The sequence below is a fragment of the Anarhichas minor genome, unplaced genomic scaffold, assembly GCF_050575085.1.
Source record: "Anarhichas minor isolate MPS153535 unplaced genomic scaffold, ASM5057508v1 ptg000087l, whole genome shotgun sequence".
Lineage (NCBI taxonomy): Eukaryota > Metazoa > Chordata > Actinopteri > Perciformes > Anarhichadidae > Anarhichas > Anarhichas minor.
In genome coordinates, this window is record NW_027466533.1 from 1,558,237 (window position 1) to 1,583,399 (window position 25,163).

The 25,163-nt window shown below is 40.5% G+C and overlaps 1 protein-coding gene across 1 annotated transcript in view; it reads left to right on the forward strand.

Moving 5' to 3' along the window:
- znf385b (zinc finger protein 385B) overlaps positions 1-24,673 on the forward strand; it is a 30,107-nt gene extending 5,434 nt beyond the window's left edge. Inside the window, exons 4-10 of the mRNA XM_076081879.1 lie at positions 17,759-17,868; positions 18,251-18,361; positions 21,737-21,905; positions 22,153-22,386; positions 22,698-22,882; positions 23,923-24,032; positions 24,397-24,673. Of these exons, the coding sequence (XP_075937994.1) occupies positions 17,759-17,868; positions 18,251-18,361; positions 21,737-21,905; positions 22,153-22,386; positions 22,698-22,882; positions 23,923-24,032; positions 24,397-24,673 (1,196 nt within the window). The remainder of the gene's footprint in view (positions 1-17,758; positions 17,869-18,250; positions 18,362-21,736; positions 21,906-22,152; positions 22,387-22,697; positions 22,883-23,922; positions 24,033-24,396) is intronic.
- The last annotated feature ends 490 nt before the right edge of the window (positions 24,674-25,163 follow it).

Genomic DNA, 25,163 nt, shown 5'->3' on the forward strand with positions numbered 1-25,163 from the left:
CTTTTAACAAAACAAGATAATATATCTTCTTATCAGTAGTTATTGGACAATGAAACACTATCCAAGTTTGTGTCTTATAGTGTTGGTTCTGATATTATGTTCTGATATTACTGTTTAGTTTAATGAGCTGCAGTATTTTCATTATTCTCATTGTTTAATCATTGCAGCAGGTTTCTAAGTGCTTCCAGCGCCCTCTGCTGCTGAAATTACAGTTGAAGCTTTTCACATTGCTTGACTCTCTTTGGTTTTGTGATCAGCTGTGAGTGGAATGGTTCCAAACGTCTTTAGCAATTCAGACCCAGTTTTTAAAGTCAAACTGCTGGTCAACAGAGTGAGCATGTGCTGTGTGATGCAAAGGAGTTAAAGTGGAGCAGACAGCAGCGGGTCATTAAACTGGGACATAGCACTGCTCCGCAACCGCACTGACATTTCTCAAAGACATCGCTTGCATTGATTCTCATCATTACACTATCTTTGGTGCTAATGTGTCTGTCTCCACAAAAATCTGTCATGATGACACCTTTTTGGGAATCACCTTATAATACAGTGTTCCAGTTTGTTGTACTTGTTTTCGTGATCTAAAACACAATGCAAAACTTCTACTAGAAATCTGTCGTTTTAGCCCTGAGTGAAACTGACTTCCAGGTTAGACTAGAAAGAGACAACATCACTTGTATAGTATAGTAACATAAGATAAATAAGTTCCAAAATCCTCAAAAACAAACAAATATACGCACACACCTAATTACAGGACATAGCAGAATGATGTCAAGAGAGACAGGAAACCGATACACAATCTCACACACACCAATGCAGGTGTGTGTGCAGCAGTTGTAATTACATACTATGTCTCCATATCAGTGTACAGGCTACAATAACACTGATTAAAGATTAAATCTCTCTCTACTGGACACACATACACTCACACACACACAAACACACCACTCAGCCTGAATGGTAACGTCTTTCTCCCCCCCCTCTCTCTTTCTCACTCTCGCTCTCTCTCTCTCTCCCCCTCTCTCTGTCCATTACGTGATGCTCGCTCGACCATGAAAAGCTCTTTGGCCTGAACTCAGCTCCTCCAGGCCAGGCTGTGTGTGTGTGTGAGACAGTGACCTGGCTGGCTGAGCAGCCTATCAGCAGTTAGGTCAGATGACATCACAGCCAATACAAACATGGTTACAGTCGTTCTTACAAAACTGCTGGAATCTGCTTTTTAATATAGTCTTTACAATTGTGTAAAGTCAAGTTACGTTTCCAATTTTCATTTTTTATTCTCTTCTTTTTCTTCTTACATGAATAATATAAATTCCACACACTGTTACCATTTTTATAAATATCACCAGGATGGAACAAGTACTCAGATACTTTACTTAAGTAAAAGTATCAATACGACAATGTAGAAATACTCCAGCAAACATAAAAATGTCTTTACAGTATCAAAAGTAAAAGGACTCATTGGGTACGATAGTCCTGTCAATGTTATTTTGTTATATATTATATTACTGACTTATTGCATACTTTCATGTGTTAGCAGCATTTTCATGCTCTAACTGGTGAAGAGCTAATTTCTACTACTTTATAGACCGTTGCTTAGTTTCATCTATAACAATGCATCATCATTTATGAATTGGTTGTGTATAAAATCTTAAAGTAACTACAGCTGTCTGATAAATGTTGTAAAAGGAGCAATGTAGTAGATAAAAGTATAACATTTCCCTCTGAGATGTGGTAGAGTTCTTCATCCCAGACTATGTGTGTAGGTGCACATCTACAGCATGCCACAGTAAAATAAACACTTAAATACAGCTTGCAGACAAGTTGTGTATGTGATGTACAAAACAGCTGTAATAAATGAGTACCTAAAGATAATGTTCCAATAAGACTACTAGCAACAGAATGTTCATCTGAACCCAACAGGAGTAGATGTTCAATGTGAAGTACAACTACCTCAAATTGTAATCAAACACAGTGCTGAGTAAACGTACTTAGTTAATATCCACCACTGCTGCCAGCCACATACATAATGTACAAAGGTGAAAACACACATACATTTACAACTAATGAATGACTTTTAAAAAATACTACATTTCAAACACACAAGCACAAAAATGAAAATCATGGTTTTCTCCGACTGAGGAGCTGAGAGAACCATTACTACTCATACTAAATAGTGGGGATCTGCTGTATAGAGTGCTTCACCAATCACACTCATAGTTGTGTTTTCTCCTCAGTGGCAGTTAGTGACCACTAGGCGACAGCATTCACACTCTTAACCACACACTCATGCACACATCCAGTCACTAATGAAAGAAGTGAAGTCCCATGATCGCATCAGTACAAATAAAGAGATCAAGTCACATGAGACTAATAACATTTACAAAATTGAAGCATCTCTCTTCTTTTAATTTTCAGTATATGTTGTGGGCAGAGTTGTTGCTGGGTACTGAAGACAACAACACCAATGTAATTTGACTGCCTTTGCTTTTCATGTGAAAGTGTGTGTGTGCAAGCTAGCTCTAATTAGCTTTCCTGGGCTGATAGAGGTCAGCATGTTGTCTGGCTGATGACCTCATACATAATGAGAAATATACGTTATTAATAGACACATTGTTGTGTGTGTGTGTTTGTGTGTGTGAGAGAGATGGAGAGACTGAGCAGGTGTTGATGTGTGGTTTTGCGTTGATGCATTCAGCTGTTTATGAATAGACACTGCTGACAGATTCACACACTCATAGTGCTGTACAGTGCTGACAATAGGATCAGAACAGGGAGGAAGGGAGGTGGGGGCGTCATATGACCAGATTTGAACCTGTGATGTTTTGCCCACATGACCCACATCTGTGACCACCAGTTGACAACTTGTAATACAAAATGTGTCTCTGAGGGCTGGCAGAACTAGTAGATTGAAAGGCGGCGCTGCTATCACCTTAGCCACAGTCGCCCCCTAGTCATGGTTAAGTAGAGAAAACCGGTAGGACTAGTGGACCTAGTAGGCTACAATGCTGGTTGGACTAGTGTGGTAGAAAACTGGTAATTCTAGCAGAACTAGTCAACAACTTATCGAGGAAGTCTACGTCTAGTAAACTAGTAAAGGGACTGGGAATTGGGGATAGGACTAGTCAAGGTTATGTAGAAAACTGGTAGGGCTAGTGGAACTAGTAGATTGCAGGTAACAGTCAAGGTCTAGTATTAGCAGAAGAGGGCTAGTCATGGTACAGCATAAAACACAGAAAATAGATAGTTGATAGTAAAGGACTGGTTAGAGGATTAGTACAGCTGGTTGGAGGACTGATAGAGGATGACTGCTGTTTGCTGTTTATTTGTCGTTTGATTTTTCTCACTTTCATTCATGTTTGGCAGTTAACTTGCTTGCTTCTTTTTATTTTTCTCTTTGCCCCTTTTTTTCTCTATTGATTCTTTAGTTCAATTATTTGTTCGTTTATTTATTTGCTGTTTTCATCAGTTTTTCTTCATTCTATTCTGTATTTATTCTGTATTTTGTTCTTGAGAATAATTAACTAAAAGCTTGTATCCTCCTCTCCTCCTCTCACGATGCCATGAACTGGCTGAGAGCGCGTGAGCAGCGCAGAGACAGAGAGACAGTGAAAGAGGGATTTCCACTGAGACAGAATGGCTGTCATAACCCGCTCACCCTGAATATCATCACCTCAGTGATTCAAATACCCTGTACACTCTGTCTCTTCCTCGCAACGTGTCGGTCGCCCTCCTCAATCCACACAAGTGTCCCTCTGCGCTCACACAGACTGCTGTGTGGTTTGGGTTTTTTCTTCCTCTTTGCTTTTTGTTATCGGGGGAGCAGATGATAGAGGGGAGAGGGGGGTGGAGGAGGAGGAGGAAGTGATACGGCTGTCTCCCTGTCGATGATGTGGAGTAGTTTCCTTAGTCGAGGTAGGAAATCCTTCTTCTGTCTATTTGTGTCGGGGCTCCACATTAAGCCATTTTGATTTGGAATGTTTGTGTCTTTCTTTTACCCTGCAATGTGTGAGGTTTGTTCTTTGGGGCTTGGTGAGGATTACATGACCCGCAGGTCGTGACCTGGACTCAAACCCTATACTGAGGTTCCAGTCTCTAAGATGTGAAAACTTTCATCTTCTTACGGACATAATCAGCTGTCCATCAGCGCTGGATTATAATTGTTATGACGACGATTATTTCCAGATCACATTTTCTTGGGGCTATTTTGTACTTTGCTGTAGTGTTATGACAGTTAATCTGATCAAGTGCTCTGGAAAGTGGTTCACAGACTCAATGAAGTCTTGACACAGTCTCGATCTCTCTTGTGTCCATATTAGGTGCAATGTAAAGATAAATGATGATTTTCAAGGTTTGAATCATTTAGGTTACTATTCATATCATAACGTTACTATTAACCTGCTTCAGTTTGGAGCTAAAATATCTCTAAACAGTGTTTTCTCTTGGTTGTGGTGTAAAAGTTATGCTATTAATGAAAAGGAGATGAGATGAAAGATGATGGAAGCTGATTTAAACTACAAAGGATGATGTTACTAGACTAGATATTTGTAATAGATAAGATAAATATAATTATAATTAAGTAACTACGGAAGTGCCGTTACTGACGTATGCAAGTTACGTGTCAAATAAATCAATGCTGACCTCCCATTTCACATGGGAAATTGAACAGTGGTCTACTGGGTGAAAGATCTGTGTTTGTTGGACCCATCAATGTCTGAGGTTTGGTGTCTTTATACTTCCTTGTTTCATGATAATTTCATGGGATATCCAAGTACCGACTTATTACCTTTCGTAGGGATAGCTACTGTATATATGCTGAATGAGACCAGCCTGACGAATTTTCATGGCAATCCATCCAATAATTGTTGAGATATTTCACAAAACAAATGTGAACTTCATGGTGGTGCTATGAAAAGTCAGAGGATCACCACATTCAGTAGGATTCATCCTCTGAGTACCACGAATGTCTGTTTCACCACAATCCACCCAAGAGTTGTTGAATATATTTGAGGGATCTGGACCAAAGTGTTGGACCGACCAACAGACACACATTTGTTCTTCATCTGTTTCCAACAGCTATTGTTTTCTCTCTGTCTGTATGCCAACTTTGCCACCTCAATGAAGTGCAGATGGAGATGTAGCTGCTGTGGAAAGTCTCTACTGCTGCAAACAACACGCTCTGCAGCTTCTCTTGCTTTATTTGCTCACTCTTCAGTGATGATGATGATGATGATCTTCTTATGCTCACTCTATTATGGAAATCTGATGTTTTCCAGGAATGTCATTAGCTGAATGAACATTATGGATCCAGTTTACACTTCTGGAAGATTCCTGGAAGAAACTATATTTTTGATCAAAGGAAAAATGAGGCTGCGATTGGTTCGCTGAATCTGTGACTTCCTGTCTGACATTCCTCTCATTATAGATAGCGTGACTGTTGTGATTACCCACACACTGCTGCTCATCATCACAACACAGTGTGTGTCTGTGTGGCTCTATTACACACGCACACACACACACACACACACACACTCACACACATCTACACACACACACACACACCTGAGCTTCATACCTCACTGTTTCTTTTAGTAGTTTGTAGTTTTTCTATAAAACCAACTAAAATAAAAGGTTCTTATGACAATCAGATACACCTGATGTCCAGTGTTTCCATGGTAACAATCAGGGACACCTGTGCTACATTCTGACAATCTTGGCTGAATTTTCTCAATAAAATATCCTTGTAGCTGTTTGAATTTCTCCCCGTGGACATTTTCTACTGGATTGAACAGAGCTGAGCGATTCACTGCTGGTCAGCCATGTTTTTCAGTCTGCTAAAAGTGTCAATTTACCCAAAATTCATAGCAATTTTTTCCCATCTCGACGTGGACGTAGTTTGTTATTGCAAAGAACGTTTTGTTAGTACAAAACGTTCTAGAGCGAGATATGTTTCATAATCCACAGGTCAAATTTCCAATTTAATTTGCATTTTTATCTCCACTACTGGTAAGGCTGAATCTCACAATAACTAAATGATCAGTGTGCTGTTTGTTCTGTCCAACACTTTAATATACAATGTTAGCTTGGCTCTAATCAGATGATTTCGCAGTTTTATTCCACTGAGTTTCAGACTGGAGCTGTCCTGTCTGCTTTCATATTCCTGACTGGTCTGATGCGAGCGTTCATGCTTGTCTTTGTATGTGTGTGTGTGTGTGTGTGTGTGTGTGTGTGAATTTGGATGAAGAAGGATCCGAACGTGACCTACTTAAACACACACACATGCAGGCTTGTTATGCTAATGTGTGTGATTCTCTGCATAATAATAATGCAGTGTGATGTCTAATGCTGCCGTCAGCAGAAGCGCACTTTAAGTCTATGTCGCTCTCCCTCTCTGTGGATAAGAATTTTTTTTTAAGATGCAGATGAAGGTAGTGGGACATGTTCTCCTCCCAGTAGGATCACTGGTGTATTAATACCCAGAGTTCTTGCAGGCTTCATCTTCAGCTGCAGTGGGAAGCCAGTGAGGGATCCTGTCCCTCTGGCCTAAAAGCTACACTTGTACCCACCTTCACCACTTTGGAGCAAATAGTCAGTTGGTACTTAGAGAGATATTTCTTCATTGCTCAATTTTTTGATGGAGTACGGACGGGGTTAGCTTAGCCAATTAACATGTTGTATAGCCTCGTGTTTGTTTAACCGGTACACAAATGTAAAAATTACATTTTGTAGCTTAAGGAGGTGTTATGTGCTGGAATAAAGTGCTGCAGGGATGATGTATTTTTGTAAACTAACCCCGGAAGTCAGCATCACTCTAGTTCCCTCGACAAAAAGCCAAAGGGACCTTTCCATTGGATTTAGGATTATTGCAGAAAATAAGATATGTGGCAAACAAATGTTCATGATACTTGAAATTTTTATTCAGCAAGATAATCTTCACAAATGAACATCACTTTTATGATTCTTGAAGCATGAATGCATTCACCAGAAGTAAAAAGGATATAAACAAACTACGCTATGGTCACATGACCTTAAGTCACCACCACTAAGCTAGTCTACTGGTCGGCGTGATAACGTTTTGTAGTCTCATTTAGCCACTTGATAGCAACCGCCTTTTTTAAGACACATCAAAACTTCTTCATCAAAAATCTTTTAAGCTTATGTTAACCACAGACTTTATTTCAGGCATCGAACCAAAAACCCATTAAACTTTGAGCCGAGGGAACCAGAAGTGCAAAAAGGCTGACTCCTGGTTTTAGGACTCTTTCCTGCAGCACTCTGTAAAGATAATGTATATTAATACAAACATAAGACAGTAAGTTATTTTTAAAGAAAAATTGCCCAAATTCTCAGGTCCCAGCTTTTCAAATGTGAATATTTTCTGTTTTGAAGATGTCTCCTGAAGGCATTTTTTACTATTTACTGAAGTAAAAAAAATACAAAAACATGTTGGATGCAGCTGTTCAGCTGTCGGAAAGGTGTGGAGAGGGGAGGGGGCTTCACACGCACTTCAAGAAGCACTTCTGTTGAAGCATGCTGACGCCTTTACCGTCTGTGGCTGGAGTCAGTTACAGTGAACAACTGAAACATCTGATATCACACTTTGTTCTTTATTGACGGTGAACCAGCTGGTTTTGTGTGCCTCAATTTCTCTCTCTCACACACACTTGTGCTCTGTGTAACGGGAGACGGTGTGAACCAACAACAACAGCAACAACACACACTCACACACACTCTCTCTTTCTCCTTCAGTGTTTATGTCTCCCTTTTTGTCTCTCTTTTTCCCTCTCTCCCTCACACACACACACTCTCTCTCTCTATCTATCCCTCTCTCTCTCTCCCTCTCTCTCTCTCGTCCCCAAGGATAGAGTTTCTTCTCTGTGGAAGAAATGGCAGCAGAGGATTAAGAAGAAGTAACACACACACACACACAGACACACACACACACACACACACACACACACACCTGACGCTCAGGGTTTGGGCATTCAGATAGCGATGACACATGCCACTCTTAGTCCAGTCACCTGATACGCACTCGCTCTCTCGCTCACACACACTTTGAGTTGTGAGTGTGCATGTCTTTTGCTCTTTGGTTGGTAAAAAGACGAGAACAGATGAACAGAAACAGACCGAGGACAGCAGAGTACAGTATAGGACGGAGTAAAGTAGTAGAATACATATGGTCAGAGGGGGAAGGAAAAAGTGAATCTGGATCGAGATAAAGAAGGTCGTCTGGTTCAGGTAGGAACCTTCCATTTAAATAAATGCCATCATCTTCGGCGCCGTGCTCCTCTTCCTCAGCCTCAGGCTTCATCACTTCCTTCTGTCTGTGTGAGAAATGTCTCTCGCTGCTGTCGGTTTCACTTTAACTGCGTCCGTTCACATCCCTTCACAGTCTGATTAACTGCACCAGATGCTCAGTTGGATGATGATATAATGAAGCTGTAATAATGATACACTGACACTTACACAGAAAACACCACAACTTGTCTCCAGCACACCATTCACACCTTTATTCACCAAACTCTGAAATAAGTTGTTTAATATCGAGAGGTGGACGAGATTTGAGCAATCTGTGTTTTGAAAAATGAGATTGAAAGAATGCCAGATTTGTTGTTTGTATTGACTTTTCTCCTAACACTACAGAAACCTCCCCTTTAAAAGAATGAAACTTTTTTAGTAGTATATGCTATGAGTGATGGATTTGATGATTCCCTATGGATGTTCTCTTGTAACATAAGCAAGGTGTAACTTACTCTGACTAGGTTTCATTTTGATCTCGTATTCAGATCCTCCTTGTCCAACTTGATTATCTTTTGTTGTTATATTTGTGTATAACTTTATTTATTTTGTTGGTATGTCAGTGGATTTGTATATACTTTGGTAATTCAGTCAATCAGGTTTCATGTCTTATTTCAGATAACACACCTTATACCTTATAGACACAACCAGTTTTTAGTCGGGTTCACTTGAATTATAACAGGTTGATATACTAATACTAACAGTGTATTAATACTGATAGTAGACTAACATATTTTTTACCCCACTACAAATATTGTACTTTTTACTCCAACACATTTCTTTAACATCCATAATACTAGTAGCTTAAGTTACACAAGAAACCCATTATACATTAAAATCCGGCAGTATAGAAATAGTTGCTCCACCTCAACCTGCTACAACATAAAAATTCTGCTTATACTTTTTGCATTAGGGATAATAATCCAATAATGAAATGCAAAATATTATATATTTTCTACCATGTGAAAGGTAAAGTATTTGAGCTAGTGGGCTTTGTTTGACACAATTAAGAGAATTGTTTCACCGTCTGTCTCTACATTACCATGCTGTTCCTTTGATGATTGTAACAAGTTCCTTACCTATTTTATTGATAAGGTAATAGCTATTAGGTCTGGCATTCAGCCTGGGATCTGTTCATCTACATGTAGCTCCTCTCAATCTCCTACTGTTCTGGACTCTGTCCAGCCTATCAGCCTTCAAGACCTGATGGACTTAATTAACAAAACAAAGCCACCATCTTGCCCTCTGGATATAATACCATCCTCTCTATTTAAGAAAGTTGTGCTAATTATTGGCCCTGCAGTAACATCTATTGTCAATTCCTCATTGTCTACAGGAATTGTCCCGTCCTATTTTAAACATGCCACTATCCAGCCTATATTAAAGAAACCCAACTTAGATCCGGCATTGCCTATGAACTACAGGCCCATATCAAAACTGCCTTTCCTGTCGAAAATCTTAGAGAAAGTGGTGGCCAACCAACTTACTGCTGCACTGGAGAGGCACAACATGTACGACAAATTCCAGTCTGGGTTTCGTAAGCAACACTCTACTGAAACCGCTCTCCTGAGGGTTTCAAATGACATTCTCATGTCTTCTGATGCAGGTGACTGCTCTGTGTTAGTACTTCTGGACCTCAGTTCTGCATTCGACACTGTAGACCATAACATCCTGATTGGGTTGGCATATCTGGCATAGCGTTAGACTGGTTTACATCTTACCTCACTGACAGAACTTTTAACGTCTCTGTGGGTGATATTGTGTCTGTTACCTCTCCATTGTCTTGTGGCGTACAGCAGGGCTCGGTTCTGGGGCCTCTGTTATTTTCCCTTTACTTGCTACCTCTGGGACCGATTATAAAAAGTTACAATGTTGCCTATCATTTATATGCAGATGATATCCAGCTCCATCTGTCATTCAAACCCAGCCAGGCCTTCACATTAACTAGGCTCCTGGACTGTGTCAATGCCATCAGAGACTGGACGGCAGAAAACTGCTTACAACTTAACGACAATAAGACGGAGGTTCTAGTTATTGCACCGGATGAGTTTGTCCCTATGATCAGGCAGAGTATTGGTCCACTCTCCTCTGCTGCCCATTGCAACCTGCGCAATCTAGGGATTTTCTTTGATCGATCCATGTCGTTTGACCCCCATGTTAAGCAGCTGTCCAGATCATGTTTCTTCCACCTAAGAAATATCAGTAAACTGAGATCTGTAGTATCAACACCTGAACTAGAGATGATCATACACACATTTGTCTCTTCACACATTGACTACTGTAACACACTTTTCTCATCACTCAGTGTATCTGCTCTTAACCGCTTGCAGGTCATCCAAAACGCTGCCGCCAGATTACTCACCAGGACAAATCGACGGTCTCACATCACCCCCATACTCCGATCTCTCCACTGGCTCCCTGTAGCATTTAGGATACACTTTAAAATGCTCACCCTCACTTACAGAGCACTACACGGACAGGCTCCTACATATGTAGCTGATCTACTTCACCCCTATTCACCCGCCCGCGCTCTCAGGTCAAATGTTTTAGGTCTTCTGTCTGTCCCACGCACACGTCTTAAGACCCGTGGTGACCGAGCTTTGGAGGCAGTAGCACCGAGGCGGTGGAATGCTCTGCCTGCACCTCTACGCCTCGCAGATTCTGTAAACACTTTCAGAAACCATCTCAAAACGCACCTCTTTAGACTGGCGTTTGGGTAAAACCCATGTCCTAGACCTGCATTTAAACTATGTTTTAATTTTGTGTGTATGTAAATTATTGGCCATATGGTCACATTGTGTTTTTTATGCTTGTAATTTCTGCCCTGTTAAGCACTTCATGACTTTTGTCTGTGAAAAGCGCTTTATAAATAAATTTGACTTACTTACTTACTTACTTTCAAAATATCAGTCAACTGTACAACTTGTAAGTTTGCAAGCTCATTAGCTCATTAGCTTATTATCTAGGGGACAATAAATTCAAGAGAAATATTTGTTGTATGAAATCCGTTTCATAATCATTCCTCTTTAGTGGAGCAGTTTATATCAAACTGGATGGTGCAACGCAGCAAATAAGCTACTATATGTTCCTCTGTTTCAGATTTTCAGGCTCTTTATTCCCTCAAAGGTCGGCTCTGTCAACTCGGCTTACTAATGTTTAAAAATCTTTTCATGGATTTAAAGTGAATCCTCTGTATGTGTTAAAGCTGAAATCTGTACAACAACAAAAGAGCAATGTTGATTAACGACTACATGACTGCTGCAGGATATCAAAGTATCTCTGTCATTCAGAAAAGCACCGGTATGACTGCTTGCTATGTGCAAGTATTATTTTAATTACGCATATCTGGCACTGTGTGTTTGTGTGTAAGTTGCCCAAAAACCTTTTTTTTTTCTTTCCCTTCCTTAATTTTTGTCCTATCTCAAACCAGCATGCAGCTCATGGTGACAGACGTCGTTCTGTCACTACGTTTCCTTTCACAGTATAGGTTCAGGCTGCGCGACAGCAGCATGCTGTGTAACGTTCACAACATATTAAGCTGTTAAGTTGAAAAATGCCAAGCTGTTGTGAATCTTTCTGTCTTTCTTTTCTTTTCAAATGAAGATGTCATTTTCTCTAGTTGGTTTGCTAAAGTATCACTATAATTTAAATATACCAGTGTCTTAGTCCATTCATAGCTTGAGGTGTACCGTTTTTAAAACAAAACTGAAAAGGTCTTGCTTCTAAGTTTATTCCTCTCTACTTTTTTTTAATCTTATATCTGTTTGTGGAAAAGCAAACCAGAAGACAAACACAAGCACACACAAAGGGTAAGAGAATAACATTATGGTTTGCATTCTTGCATTATAGCTGAAAAAAAGGGATCCTCGAGGAGGTTCAACGAGTTACTGAAGTGGTGATATTGTTTGTTTATGAAGTTTAACAGTCCAGATTTTACAAAAATATGTCATTTTAAGAATAATAACCAGATAACTGAAGTTATTTGTGGATAAACCATCGGCAACACAAGTCATTATTCCAGAGTATTTATAAATGGATTTTTGTTTTAAACTGCTGTGATGCATATTGGCTCATCACTGCACCTCTCCACAGCCTCGATAATTTTTTTCTAACCGTAGGAACACCAGGGATGTTCTGTTTGACATTTCATGCAAATAAATGTGACGTTTGTCCCATTTGGATTCATAAACCAGTGGGGGGATGTGAGTAATTAAATATCAGACACACTTCCTAGAAACCACAGCCATTGGCTACATTATGGGGGGTGGTTTGTGACAGATGACACAGAGCTCTGCAGGTCAGATCAGTTACAGGAGCCTCAGTCTGCAGCTGACGATACAGCCGAGCCGATTTTCCTTCTTACGTCTTCATCATATGACAATGTGTGTGTGTGTGTGTGTGTGTGTGTGTGTGTGTATATACATGTGTGTCTTTGTGAGGTGTGAATGCCAGAGATAACCCTGGCTGTAGCCACAATCATAAATCTTACCGCAGCAGATAAAACTAGACTGACCCGCAGGAAACTGGACACGAAGAATCAGAAAGGGTTTACAATGAATTCAAAGGCCATTTAATCTCAGCAGCTGCTGATGCCAGCAAACACTACACCGGTAAAAGACCCTTTGATCACTTACAGTTTAAGAACTGCATTTAAAATATTGAAATTCTGCAGCAAAATAAACAATTCAATGGAACAGCTGTGGTTAGAGGCTAGCTCTGCACATCCTCACGCTGCATTATCCAGGATAAGTACTGGTGTGCAAGGCCACTGACCTCTGTCGGTGTATTAAACTGCTCCACAAAAGAGGGATAGTTTATGGACAGTTGGTGACAGGAGTTGAACAATAAATTGTGTGAACTAATTGTCTGTTTAGCGACCAACCTATCTATAGCTTGCCGGCTCTGAGAACTTGTTTCCCGCTTCAGTCACTCTTTATTGAATGAAATAATGTATAATCCTGACTTTTGCTGTTTTACTTTTCTCTTACTATGTTTATGGTGATCGTCATGCACCAAAACACCAAGGCAGATTCCTTGTATGTGATCTGATTTATTAGGTAGTATCAGACTAAACTGGTCGTCTCCATGCAAATGCAGTAGCAGATGTGTGGCAGTATTTATAGCAACTTCTTAGATCAGCAACTTACTGTAAGACAGCAGGGTTACTGTGTGTGTGTGTGTGTGTGTGTGTGTGTGTGTGTGTGTGTGTGTGTGTGTGTGTGTGTGTGTGTGTGTGTGTGTGTGTGTGTGTGTGCATGCGCGTGTGTGTGTTGTAACAAGATCTCAGAGGACAGGAGGACAGAATTAAAACGACCCTGTCACCACACCATTCATCACACACGCACATACCAAAACATATCTCTAATTCATACTGATACAGGAAAACATGTCCGACTGCACTCTTAATATGACTCTGTTTTCAGTATGTCATACATTCACATTTTTTAAATGACAAAATTAAGCGCAGGATATCAATCACTGGATATTCAAGTACAGTGTTGATGGACACTGAAAAAATTATACCGGAAAAAAGATCTGATTTCTTTTAAACGTAAAGGCTGAAGGAGTCCCGGAGAAGGCTTCAATAGTCACTTCAAGATGTTCGAGGAGTCCTTGTTGTGGTTTAAGTTGTCCTTAAGGAGGTTCAAATGGTCCTTGAGGTAGTTTCAGAGGTCCTTGAAGAGATTGTAAGGCTTCCATTGTCCCAGAATTCTAATCCACAGCTATCTTAATGCCAGTCGGAAAATATACCCACAGCTGACCTGGCCTGGCCTGGTCTAACCAAACCCCTCAATCCAGTTTATTGAGATCAATATTTAAGGGTTATAACTGAATTCAAAACATGTCACAATGGATTATAGTACATTTATAATGGGTTAGAATGGGTTATAAGGCATTTAGAATGGGTTAGAATGGATTATAAGGCATCTAGACTGGGTTGACATGGGTAACACTTCATTTAGTATGGATTATAGTGCATTTATAATGGGTTAGAATGGGTTATAAGGCATTTATATTGGGTTAGCATGGGTTATAAGGCATTTACAGTAAGTTAAAATGGGTAAGAGTTCATTTAGCATGGGTTCAAATGTGTCACAATACATTTACAGTGGTTTATGGGTTGTAAGGCATTTAGATTGGGTTAGCATGTGCTATAAGTCATTTTCAGTGGGTACAGTTCATTTAGCATGGGTTAAAATAGGCCACAGTACATTCAGAGTGGGTCATGTAACAAACCGTCTCAGCAATCGTAGGATTTTTTCTCTCCCTTTAAAAGTGTCCTCCAGTGTCTGTTGCTACAGTGCAGCCTCTGCCAGAGTTACTTGAATGATCTGTATTTTATTGAGTGTTTATTGTTGTCGTCAGCACATCCTTTGGGCGGATTACATTCAGAAGTTACGCTTATTGGCTTTTTGCTCGTGATGCTTTTGTTGCACTCGCAGTGGCGCGGTGAGTGTGTTTGTCTTTGGTCCACTCTCCACCGCTGTCTGTGCTGTTCACAGAGAACCACCATGCAGTATAGATGACAGCAGAATGCAAGAGGGTCTGACACTGAACTGACATGAAAGGAGGGCACATAAATTAGGTAAATAACATAATGCATGTTTCGCTACTCTTACACACACAAAGAGCTCACAGCGGAGAGATGGAGAGTTGACACCTGTGTGAAAGCTGATGTAAAATTCATTGGATCGGGCTCATAGCCGATACCGATAAATTGAAAAATGTTTTGATCAAAAAATGATTGGTTTGATGGGTTTATAGTGTATTTAAAATGGGACAGAATGGGTTTACCTAACTAAACTTAGACAGATGGACAAAACCAGTAACTTCTCCTCCTCCTCCTCTTCCTCTTCCTCCTCTTCTTCCTCCTCCTCCTCCTCCTCTGTCAGGGCTGATTCAGTTGCTCTCAGTGTTTCCTCCCACACTATGTTGTTATGAAAGAATTCACTGCAGGGCTTCTTCAAACTGTGACCATAAACAGATAGAAGAAATAAACTTTTGTTTCATCCGATCTACTTTTTGTATTTGTGTATGTATACAGTGTATGTAACACCTCCTCATATTACATTTGGATTCACACCGTCAGATGCAGCACTACTTTTCCTCAAACGGCCCACCGCACACATGAATGTTACAAAAATGATGTGCACGACTCTTGGTTTTAAATGTGTATTGTAATGTTCTTAGCAACCCTCTGCCTCTTTAAATGGAGATGAACTCTTACTGGCCCTGTGGCAACAAAGCACATAGACTCATTATGTGAGCCACACATTCACCTTCTTGCTCTTTTTTTGTATTAACTCTGTCTGCCCCCAGCAGCTGCAGCTCCATATGTTCTTCATGCTTGTTACTGTAGAGCAAATCAGCTGCTCAGATCTCCAGGTTGAAATTACATAAATATCAGTGGGAGTTGGATTTCTGTTGTGCCTCTTTGCCAAGAAGGGTAGATTTACTGACCTGCTTACGTTAACACTAATGGTTACTGGTCCAACAGTTTGTTAACATATTACTAGACCGACTGGAACACTGGGCTACTTTGTGTCTCGACATGATCATATATCTGAGTGGGCAAATATGACATGCAGAGTTCCCCAAGGCTCCACTCTGGGGCCTCCTCTGTTTAACATCTTCATGTTTCCACTGATTATGGAAAACAACAAAGTAAGTTGGTGCATTGAACATAACTCTGTTATGTTGTTCATTCTGTACACATGACATCTATTGCACTTCTGCCCATCCTAAGAGAGGGATCCCTCCTCTGTTGCTCTCCCTGTAGTTTCTTAAGGTTTTTGTGGGGGGAGGTTTTCCCCAGGGTCCTGGGACAGAGGATGTCGTATGTGTACAGATTGTAAAGCCCTCTGAGGTAAATTTGTGATTTGGGGCTATACAAAATGAATTGAAGTTACCATAAATTTGCAGATGACACACACATTTGCCTATCACCAGGGGACTATGGTCCAATACAAGCACTGAGTAAGTCCATTGAACAAATCAACTGGATGTGTCAGATGTTTTTTTCAGTTGAACAAAGACGAGACTGAGGTAGTTTTTTTTGGAGCCAAGGAGCAATGATTAAAAGTCAGTGTTCAATTTCAACGGTAATGTAATAAACCACAGACCGAGCCAGAAATCGATGTAGTTATGGATTCAGACTTGAGTCTCAGCAGCCACATTGAGACATTCACTCAATCCTATCACTTTAAGAATAATATTTCAAGGATTAAGGGATTTATGTCTCATCAGGTTTTGGAAAAACCATGCACTTATATTCTGTACTCTGTTCTCTACTGTAATGGTGTCCATACAGGTCTCCCTAAAAATGGGTTAGACAGGGGCTGATTCAGCCTACTGCTGCTTGAGTCCTCAAGACCAAGAAAATGGATCACATCAGTCCACTTATAAGGTCTTTTGACTGTCTTCCTGTATGTAAAATAATTGACTTTAAAATGCTACTGTTGGTGCATAAAGCACTGAATGGTTTAGGGCCAAATTTCTTTTCTGATTATCTGCTACATTATGAACCATCCAGGCCTCTCAGGTTGTCTGGAACAGGTCCGCTTTCTGTCCCCAGAGCCAAAACCAAACACGGAGAAACAGTTCAGTTTTTATGTACCATATATCTGGAACAATATCCCAGAAAACTGCAGGTCAGCTGCAACCCTCAATTCTTTTTAATCAAGGCTGAAGTATTTTGTGTTTGCCTTGGCTCTTTATTAAGTAATTTCTTGTAGTGCACTGAAACCTTTATTCTTGCATTACACCTGCCTTATTACATTTTTGCTTTGGACTTATTATGACTGTTGTTAATTGTATTTAAATGTCCTTTTATAATGTGTTTCTTTTGCACTTTGTCTTTTGATGTTTTATGCAAAGCACTTTGAATTGGAATCAATTACTATTATTTTTTTCTCAAATCAAAGCCTGTATTTGGTCTTGTTTGTGACTCCCTACTCAAACCTTAGAGAAAAAGTAACATCGGAATGTTTTATTTGTTATCTAGAATGCGTTGTGTCTTCAAAGGTATTTTCATAATTTCACAGGTGTCTCCAGCTTGCCTGCGAAATGCAATATGTACGTTCCATTGAAGAAGAAGGCGAGAGCGGAGTGATGTAGTTTGTAGAAATGTTATATTCAAATATCAGTTTCACCCTGGGCAAAAATGTTATTATTTACACAAGAGAGTACACATCTGTAAGATCACAAAGTGTTGTTTAATATTCTCTCTGTAAGAACATCCAAAGTATTAAAGATGTCTTGTCTATTTCTATGTGTGGAGCCATTTTGAAATGACATCCCCTTTTTTGTTTGAGGTTAAATGGACCGCCAATCACCTCCAGTGATGTACCAAAAACTAAAGAATACCCTAATCAATAACGGTGTCATCAGATATTGTAAATCCATTATTCAGACTCTCTCTGTTTGTTTCCAGGAAGTGGGTGTGGTGCAGTGGGCGGAGCTGTGCCAGGGCTAATTGGCGCCACTGGTCCCTCGGTGATGATGAAACCATTCCTGACGTTTCCTGTCGAGACAACGCCGCCAGTTGGTCTTTTTCCGAACTTCAACACGGTATGACTTTGTGTGTGTGTTCTTGTACATATGACTTTATGAGGACCAATTTTAGTTTTTGGAAAGAGAGGACATTTTGGCAAAGGCCTGTTTCATGGTTCAGACTTGGATGGTCCTCACTGAGATAGAAGATAGAAGACAGAGATAGAAGTACAGGGTGTGTGTGTGTGTGTGTGTGTGTGTGTGTGTGTGTGTGTGTGTGTGTGTGTGTGTGCGTGCGTGCGTGTGTGTGTGAGGGACAGTAACAGTGACAGGGTGCTGTAGCTGAAGGCGGTACAGACTGATTGTGATAAAGAGACCTGTCACTCTGTCAACATCACTCTGTCATCACTGTTCTGCCAAGCAGGCTGCTGACCTCTGACCTCTGTGTGTAACCCCGCAGATGGACCCGGTACAGAAGGCCGTCATCAACCACACCTTTGGTGTTAGTTTGGTGCCCAAGAGGAAACAGGTCATCTCATGCAACGTCTGCCAGCTAAGGTTTAATTCTGATGTAAGTGTCAATGTTTGTTTTTCTATGTGTGTTTAACCTGTTTACTAAATCTGATTCTTCACACCCTTCCACTCATTTTGATTACTGTATTCTTCTATGATCATCTCCCTGTCATGTCTGCATCTGCACATCTGCATTCTCGTCATGCTGCGATCTAAATGTCTGAAGCACATTTAAAAGACTAGTCTGACATTTCTAGAAAATCCTCTTATTTTCTGTCTTCCCCAGAGTCAGATGAGAACATCGGGTGTTTCATCCCGGACCTGTTTAGCCTTTCTTAGCACAAAGACTGGAAGGGAGAGAAGCAAAAAATATACACCCTCCAACGAGTAATTCAAAGCTATCTGACTTACATGCTGTTGTCCTGCCTACTCCAAACAATGGACAGACGTTTTGAGATGCAGTCACTGCGCCCAGTGGTTTTTGGTCAACAATTTCACATTTCTATTTCTAAACCTGCTGATAAAACAACATACTACATGTAAATCAGACATATTTGAAGTTAGGGTTAGCAGTGTCCCCTCTGCTTCTAGTTGTGCTAAGCTAGGCTAAATATCCTGGATCTCGCACTGGATGTTTTGAGATGAAAATATCAATCATCTCATCTAAATTTGCAGAAGACATACAGAAAGGTGATTGCTAAAATGTCAAGCTGATAACCTCAGCTCTCATTAGCAACCAAACTCAGTGCAGGATTGAAAGAAATGAAAACAGTGTTGAACATAAAGTGTGCTCCAAAATTAGCTTGCTAGCTTATGTTATGTTGCCCTCATTCTTTTATTTCATTATTGTGAAAATAGCAAGAGATCATGTGTGATAGTCCCACCAGGACCTCACAGAGTGTTATGATGTTGAAAATTACCAAATTCACAGTGTATTTTCTCTTTTTTTTACTTTTGAAAGAACAAGAGACAAGCAATTCTCCCCAGCTTCTAGTCTTTTTGCTTAGCTTTAAATACAACCTGGACACTAGGGTTTAAATGGGAGTCCCGGGAATGCACGTCCATCCCAACAAATATGATTTCATGAAAACAGGAAAAACTAGTTACGTTCTAGGCATAAACCAATTAGTACTGCTTAAAATATATATATGTTTTGACTGAAGCTGAAGTTATACCTTAATCAAATTCCTGGGATTCCCGGTTCCTGGTGCTTCTCTATATTCCTTGGTTGCTTGTTTACTTTAGTTCACATATTTGCTAAAAGATAAAGTTATCACTTGCTTATAAATGTTATATCATTAGCAACTTAAATCTGTGTTTTTTAGGGAAAAAATGAAAACGGTATTGAAGAGAAGAATATAATATATAACAAATAGTAGGCTCTAAAATTATTATTTACCTTTTAGCTAATATTAGCATAGCTAGCTGTAAATCCTTGCTAAATGACCAACATTTGCAGTGTATTTTCTCACAACAGTTTCCTCCTGCAACCAGTTTCTGTTAAGCTAGGCTAATGACCCTCCTTGTCTAAATGCACAGATTAACTGTCAGTAGTTGATGTTGGACTCGTCCTTTGAGGAGATTTCCTGAGGACACGATTAACATTTTTATTTGCACTTCTAAGAAAAAAAAGATTTCCTGATGATGCTTGATTTAGATGAGACTGATATTTTTGAGGCTTTTTTGTTTTTGTATACTGGATCATCCTGTCAGGCATTCCTGCAAAACAGCAGGTTAGTATAATCAGGTATAACCCCTGCCATCTATATTATTACAGTGCAGTTTAAATGACACTCAGCTCATTCACACAGTGACTGCTAAGAGGTGCAAGTTGCATCGTTGGTGACACGCCAGTCAAACGTGACTAATTTATGAGCTGTTAAAATTAGCATGAGTGAACATGAAAACAGGAATCACTGTTGAGGAGAGGAGACAAGGAGAGGAGTAAAAGGGCAGCATTAACTCAGTCTAATAAACTGAATAAAAAGCTGAATCATAGAGCTTCCAGACAGTCACATGAGGACACTGTTAACCTGGAGGTTTGTTTCAGTGTACTGTCTCTGTCACTCTGGGATTGTTACAATGCGTGGTGACATGACTGATGATGTTTTAACAGTGTCGAGTTATTCTGTTTATCTGAACTGCTCACACAAACACAATTCAGGGTTCACATTTCAAGTCCATATACAACACAGTGGCTCGCAGACAGATGAAAGACTCCATCTCCACCTGGTATTAGCAGGCTATCTGTATTTGGATATCTTATCTGGATAATGACAAAAACAGGCAGCAACCTCTATGTCTGAAAAGTAAAGTCAATGTGAAAGTGGCTTGAACTTGCATTCTTTCTAATGGCCATCAGGGGGTGACTCCACTGGTTGCAAGAAGAAGCCTGATTGTATAGAAGTCTATAAGAAAATGACCCTACTTTTCTATCACTAGATTTAAGTCTTCTTCAATACAGCATGATGTTAATAGTAGATAATGGACCATTTAGAGTACAATAGATCATACAGCAGGGTATGATTTAGGGCGGGGCTACCTTGTCGCAACAACACCGTTGTCCGATCTGGGAGTTGTTTGTGTTTTCATCTTAGAAGTTTAACCCTGTTTTCACTTCATGAAAGTTAATTGTAACATTTTGGGTGACATTTTGGGTGACTACGTCCACTTCAATAATAGTCTATGTGAAAATCTCATGTTAATGCACACAGATTATTGCAACCAGGTATTTTTTTTATTATTTGTGATTTAATACTTTCAGAACTACTAACATTCTTATCAGCAACTGCACTTTGTGTTAAGTGTTAATTAGCAAATGCTAAGATGCTATCTAAATTAAGATGGTAAACCTGGTAAATTACTCGCTTAACATTTGCATGTCAGCACTGTGAGCATGTTAGCATGCGGACATTAGCATTTAGTTTAAAGCACCATTGCTCTTACTCTTGTTTAGACAGCAGACATGAAATGTCAAATTAGGGAGGTGTGGAGTTAGAAAGAAGTGAGGTTACCGGACCTCTCCTCATCTCTGCTTGAGGCTATACATTAGCAGCTGCTAGCATAATGCACTGTGATGGTTGAGTTGCATTCTGGGTAATGTAGGAGCCAGGATAAAAAAGATGATCTGGTTCTGCTGCATCAATTTTTATACTTAAAAAAAAAAAACTTTCCTTCATGAGTCCAACAAAGTTATAGGTGTGCAATGCTACATTTATGGAATACTCTTTTATAAATAAATGGGTTTTATTTCACCAGTCTTTCTGAAAACTGCAATATTACAGTTTTTAGAAAGACTGGTGAAATAAAACCCTCAAGATTGTACCGAGTCTCTAAAGCTAGAGGAAGGGTGGCTATACAAGAAGTGACATCAGGACTTCTGTAGATGGCAGAAACAAACAGAAATATAAAACATTTCTGTCTCTTGCTTCAGTCTCAGGCAGAAGCTCATTACAGAGGCAGTCGTCACGTCAAGAAAATCAAGTCTCAGGAGAACAAGACCAAGGCCAAGCAGACGATCACTGGAGAGACCAATGGGAGCATCCCAAGTCCTGTTTGCCCCGCCCCTCCTGTCTCAGCTAACTGCAGCACCAATCAGCACACAGGTTGATTTTAATAAGACAGATGTAAACACTGTTAATGTTGAGTACGGTTTGTATATCGCAAGGTGTTTTCATTTCTTCCCCCTCTCTTTCCTCCCTCCAGATCTCTTAGTCAGCCTGGCCGACTCCTTTCCTCTCAAACCCTTCCGCCTCCCCTGCTCCTCCTCCCCTTCTTCCTCCGCCTCCCCCTCCTCTAGCAGACCAGGGAGCGAGCCTCCTCCCTCCAGTCCCCCCACCGCTCTCCCTGCCCCGGGCTTCTTCTCCACTTCTTCCTCCTCTCCCCCGTCTTCCAAAGCCTCTCAGCTTCCTGCTCCTCCAGCTCCTGTCACCTCCTCTTCATCAGCTCCTCCTTCCCAGGCCTCCTCCCAGGACGCTCCTCTCTCAGTGGAGTCCGAGGAGGAGAAGGCCAAGAAGCTGCTGTACTGCTCTCTGTGCAAAGTTGCTGTCAACTCTCTGTCTCAGCTGGAGGCTCATAATGCAGGTGAGGAGGAGCAAGAAGATATCTGATCTGACACCATTTATTATTTCTTCAGTAGGAGCTTGAGTGATGTCTAAATCCCATGCTTCATATACGTCATGAGAGCTTTCAACACTTGTGTTACCACGTGATTATGATTATTACAGCAAATTTCAATTCTCTGCAGTGTAGTGGGCTGGAAGGAAGAAATTCTATCTTAAAACTGATGGATGATTTGAAAAAGGAGCAGCAAAAATTGAAAGTACACAGGGTTTGTGATTGTCATCACGTTTCCTGTTTATTAGAACTTTGGTTTCCGTGTGTCCTGTTTGCAGGTTCAAAGCACAAGACGATGCTGGAGGCTCGGAGCGGTGCCGGCCCAATCAAGGCCTACCCTCGAACCGGAGCCAAGCTGAAGAGCGTCAGCGGCTCTGTGCTGAAGGGCTCCGGCCTGCAGAACAAAACCTTCCATTGCCAGATCTGTGACGTCCATGTCAACTCCGAGATCCAACTCAAACAGGTAGAAACATCATTCTTACTTTCAACGTTACTTTATACGAACGCAAATCTTTCACTGTTCTTCTCCAGATCTACAAACAATCTCCTCATGATCAGACTCATGGTAAAGCAGCTTAAAACATTGAAACTTTAACATATTCAGCTTTTAGTTAATGGCTTTATTTCGTGTGTGCTGTGGAGCTAAGGGGACGATTGTTCCACTGCATTAGACAGCAAACAAGTGAAACAACTTGAAAATGAAGCAGCAGTGTAGTTTGCCGGATATGCAGCATAGCCTTTACTCTATAAGCTGACGTTTCAGCAACGTGTTATCTTTCTGTATTTGACTTGACGAATTCTTTACGGGATTTAAAATGATTATTGATTTCTGCTCGTTCTCTAAATGTTTTATTTTTTTGGAAAACTGTCTTAACGTCTTCTCTCATCATTCTCTTTCGCAAATTTGCTTTATTAACATAAAACCTAAATAAGTTGAGTATTGCCAAAATAAATTGTACGAGTAGTTTAGTTAGAATACGTCATAATTTGGAGAAAAAATGGTTTGGACATTACTACATTGAATACAGTGATTTATGAAAAAACAAATCATTAATTGATTAAATGATTTAGGCCTTTTTCACAGAATGCATTTTTGACATGTCACAGTAGGAAAAGCACAGGTGTAAATAATCAAATGAATGGTGGCTGAATTCCATTTAGCTGCTGAGTTTCAGGGTCCCGGTATTGTACTTATTTTCGGGCACTTATAAATCATTTTGCTTTGTCGACTGTTGTTTTTACATCTATAAAATGCATTGTGGGATTAGCATAAACTAGGCTACATGTTACTTCATGGACACTACTCTTTATTGTAGCTACCATTGTGAAATGTTTGAGAGCACTTATACTGCGGACACATTTACACACTCAGAATTCGGACATTAAAATAAAAGGTCATAGTAAATATGGTGCGCTACCGTAAAGAGGAAGTGATTTTTGGACACAGCCATAGTTTACCAATGTGATATATTAGTAGAATATCAATGTTTGTTGTTGTTGCAGCACATCTCCAGCAGGAGGCACAAGGACAGAGTGGCAGGAAAACCCAGCAAACCCAAATACAGTCCTTACAACAAACAGCAGCACAGCTCGCTCACAGTAAGTGTCTCTCTACCACACACTCCACACTCTCTCTCTCTCTCTCTCTCTCTCTCTCTCTCTCATTCAAATTCACATATGCTTTATTGGTATGAACCACAATTAAGTAGAGTGTAGTGCAGATCAATAAAATCAATAAAATCGATAAAAGCTGCTATAAATCAATACTTGAGGACTGTAAGAATCGATTTCACAAGACATTTTTATTTGCTCCTGGGTTAATTGTTTAATACTTTTATTTGATTTTGTATTTACTCAATTTTTCAAAAAATCTCTTCTCTCCTTGTTGCCATTCCACTCATCTCCTCTCCTTGTTGCCTCTCTTCTCTTGGTTTCCTCTCCTCCCTTTATCTCCTCTCCTCCCCTTGTTTCCTCTCCTTGCCTCCAGAAGGAGTTGGTGAAGCCCTCCCTCTCTCCGCCCTTCCTCTCTAATCCCTTTGCTCCTCCACCCTGCTCCCTCACTTCCACCATCTCCCTTCCTCCCGCCCCTCTCTCCTCCTCCCTCCTCACTCCCATCTCCTCCCGCCTCACCCCAACAATCTCTCTCTGTCCTCGCCCTCCAACCTCCTCGTCCCTCTTCACCACCTCCTTCCTGCGTCCGGCTCCTGGACCAATGAGAGCGAGCCAAGGATCGATCCTCTTCACACCCTACTGATGGCAGCGTCGGTGGGGGGGAGTCGGACCTGGCTACCTTTCACTTCTGACCTCCAGTTTGTTGGAGAGACATCAGCTCTGCGATCACGTCTGCAGGGATTCAATCCTACAACCTCCTTCAAAAGAAGACTTGAGAGGACAGAACCCTCACCTGTCTGGATCTCCTCCTCGGGTCTGAAACGTCCCAGCAACCGATTGTGATTTTATCCAAACCAGAACAGAACAGAGACTGAAATGTTCCAATCATAGAGAATATTTATATTTGTTTCTTTCTTTGACGTTATAACTAAAAAGAACCCCAAAGTACCTCATCATGTTTGACAAATTACTCTTTGTGGCAGCCGGAATCTACTGAAAACAAAGCTAGGGTTTGTTTCGAATATATTTTGGTTTGATTGAAATAAGAATTCAAAACTAGGATTCGGTAGGAACCAGAATTTACAAGAATCTAAAAAATATCTCAACAATCCTCGAAACCCGCTCCTGGATAA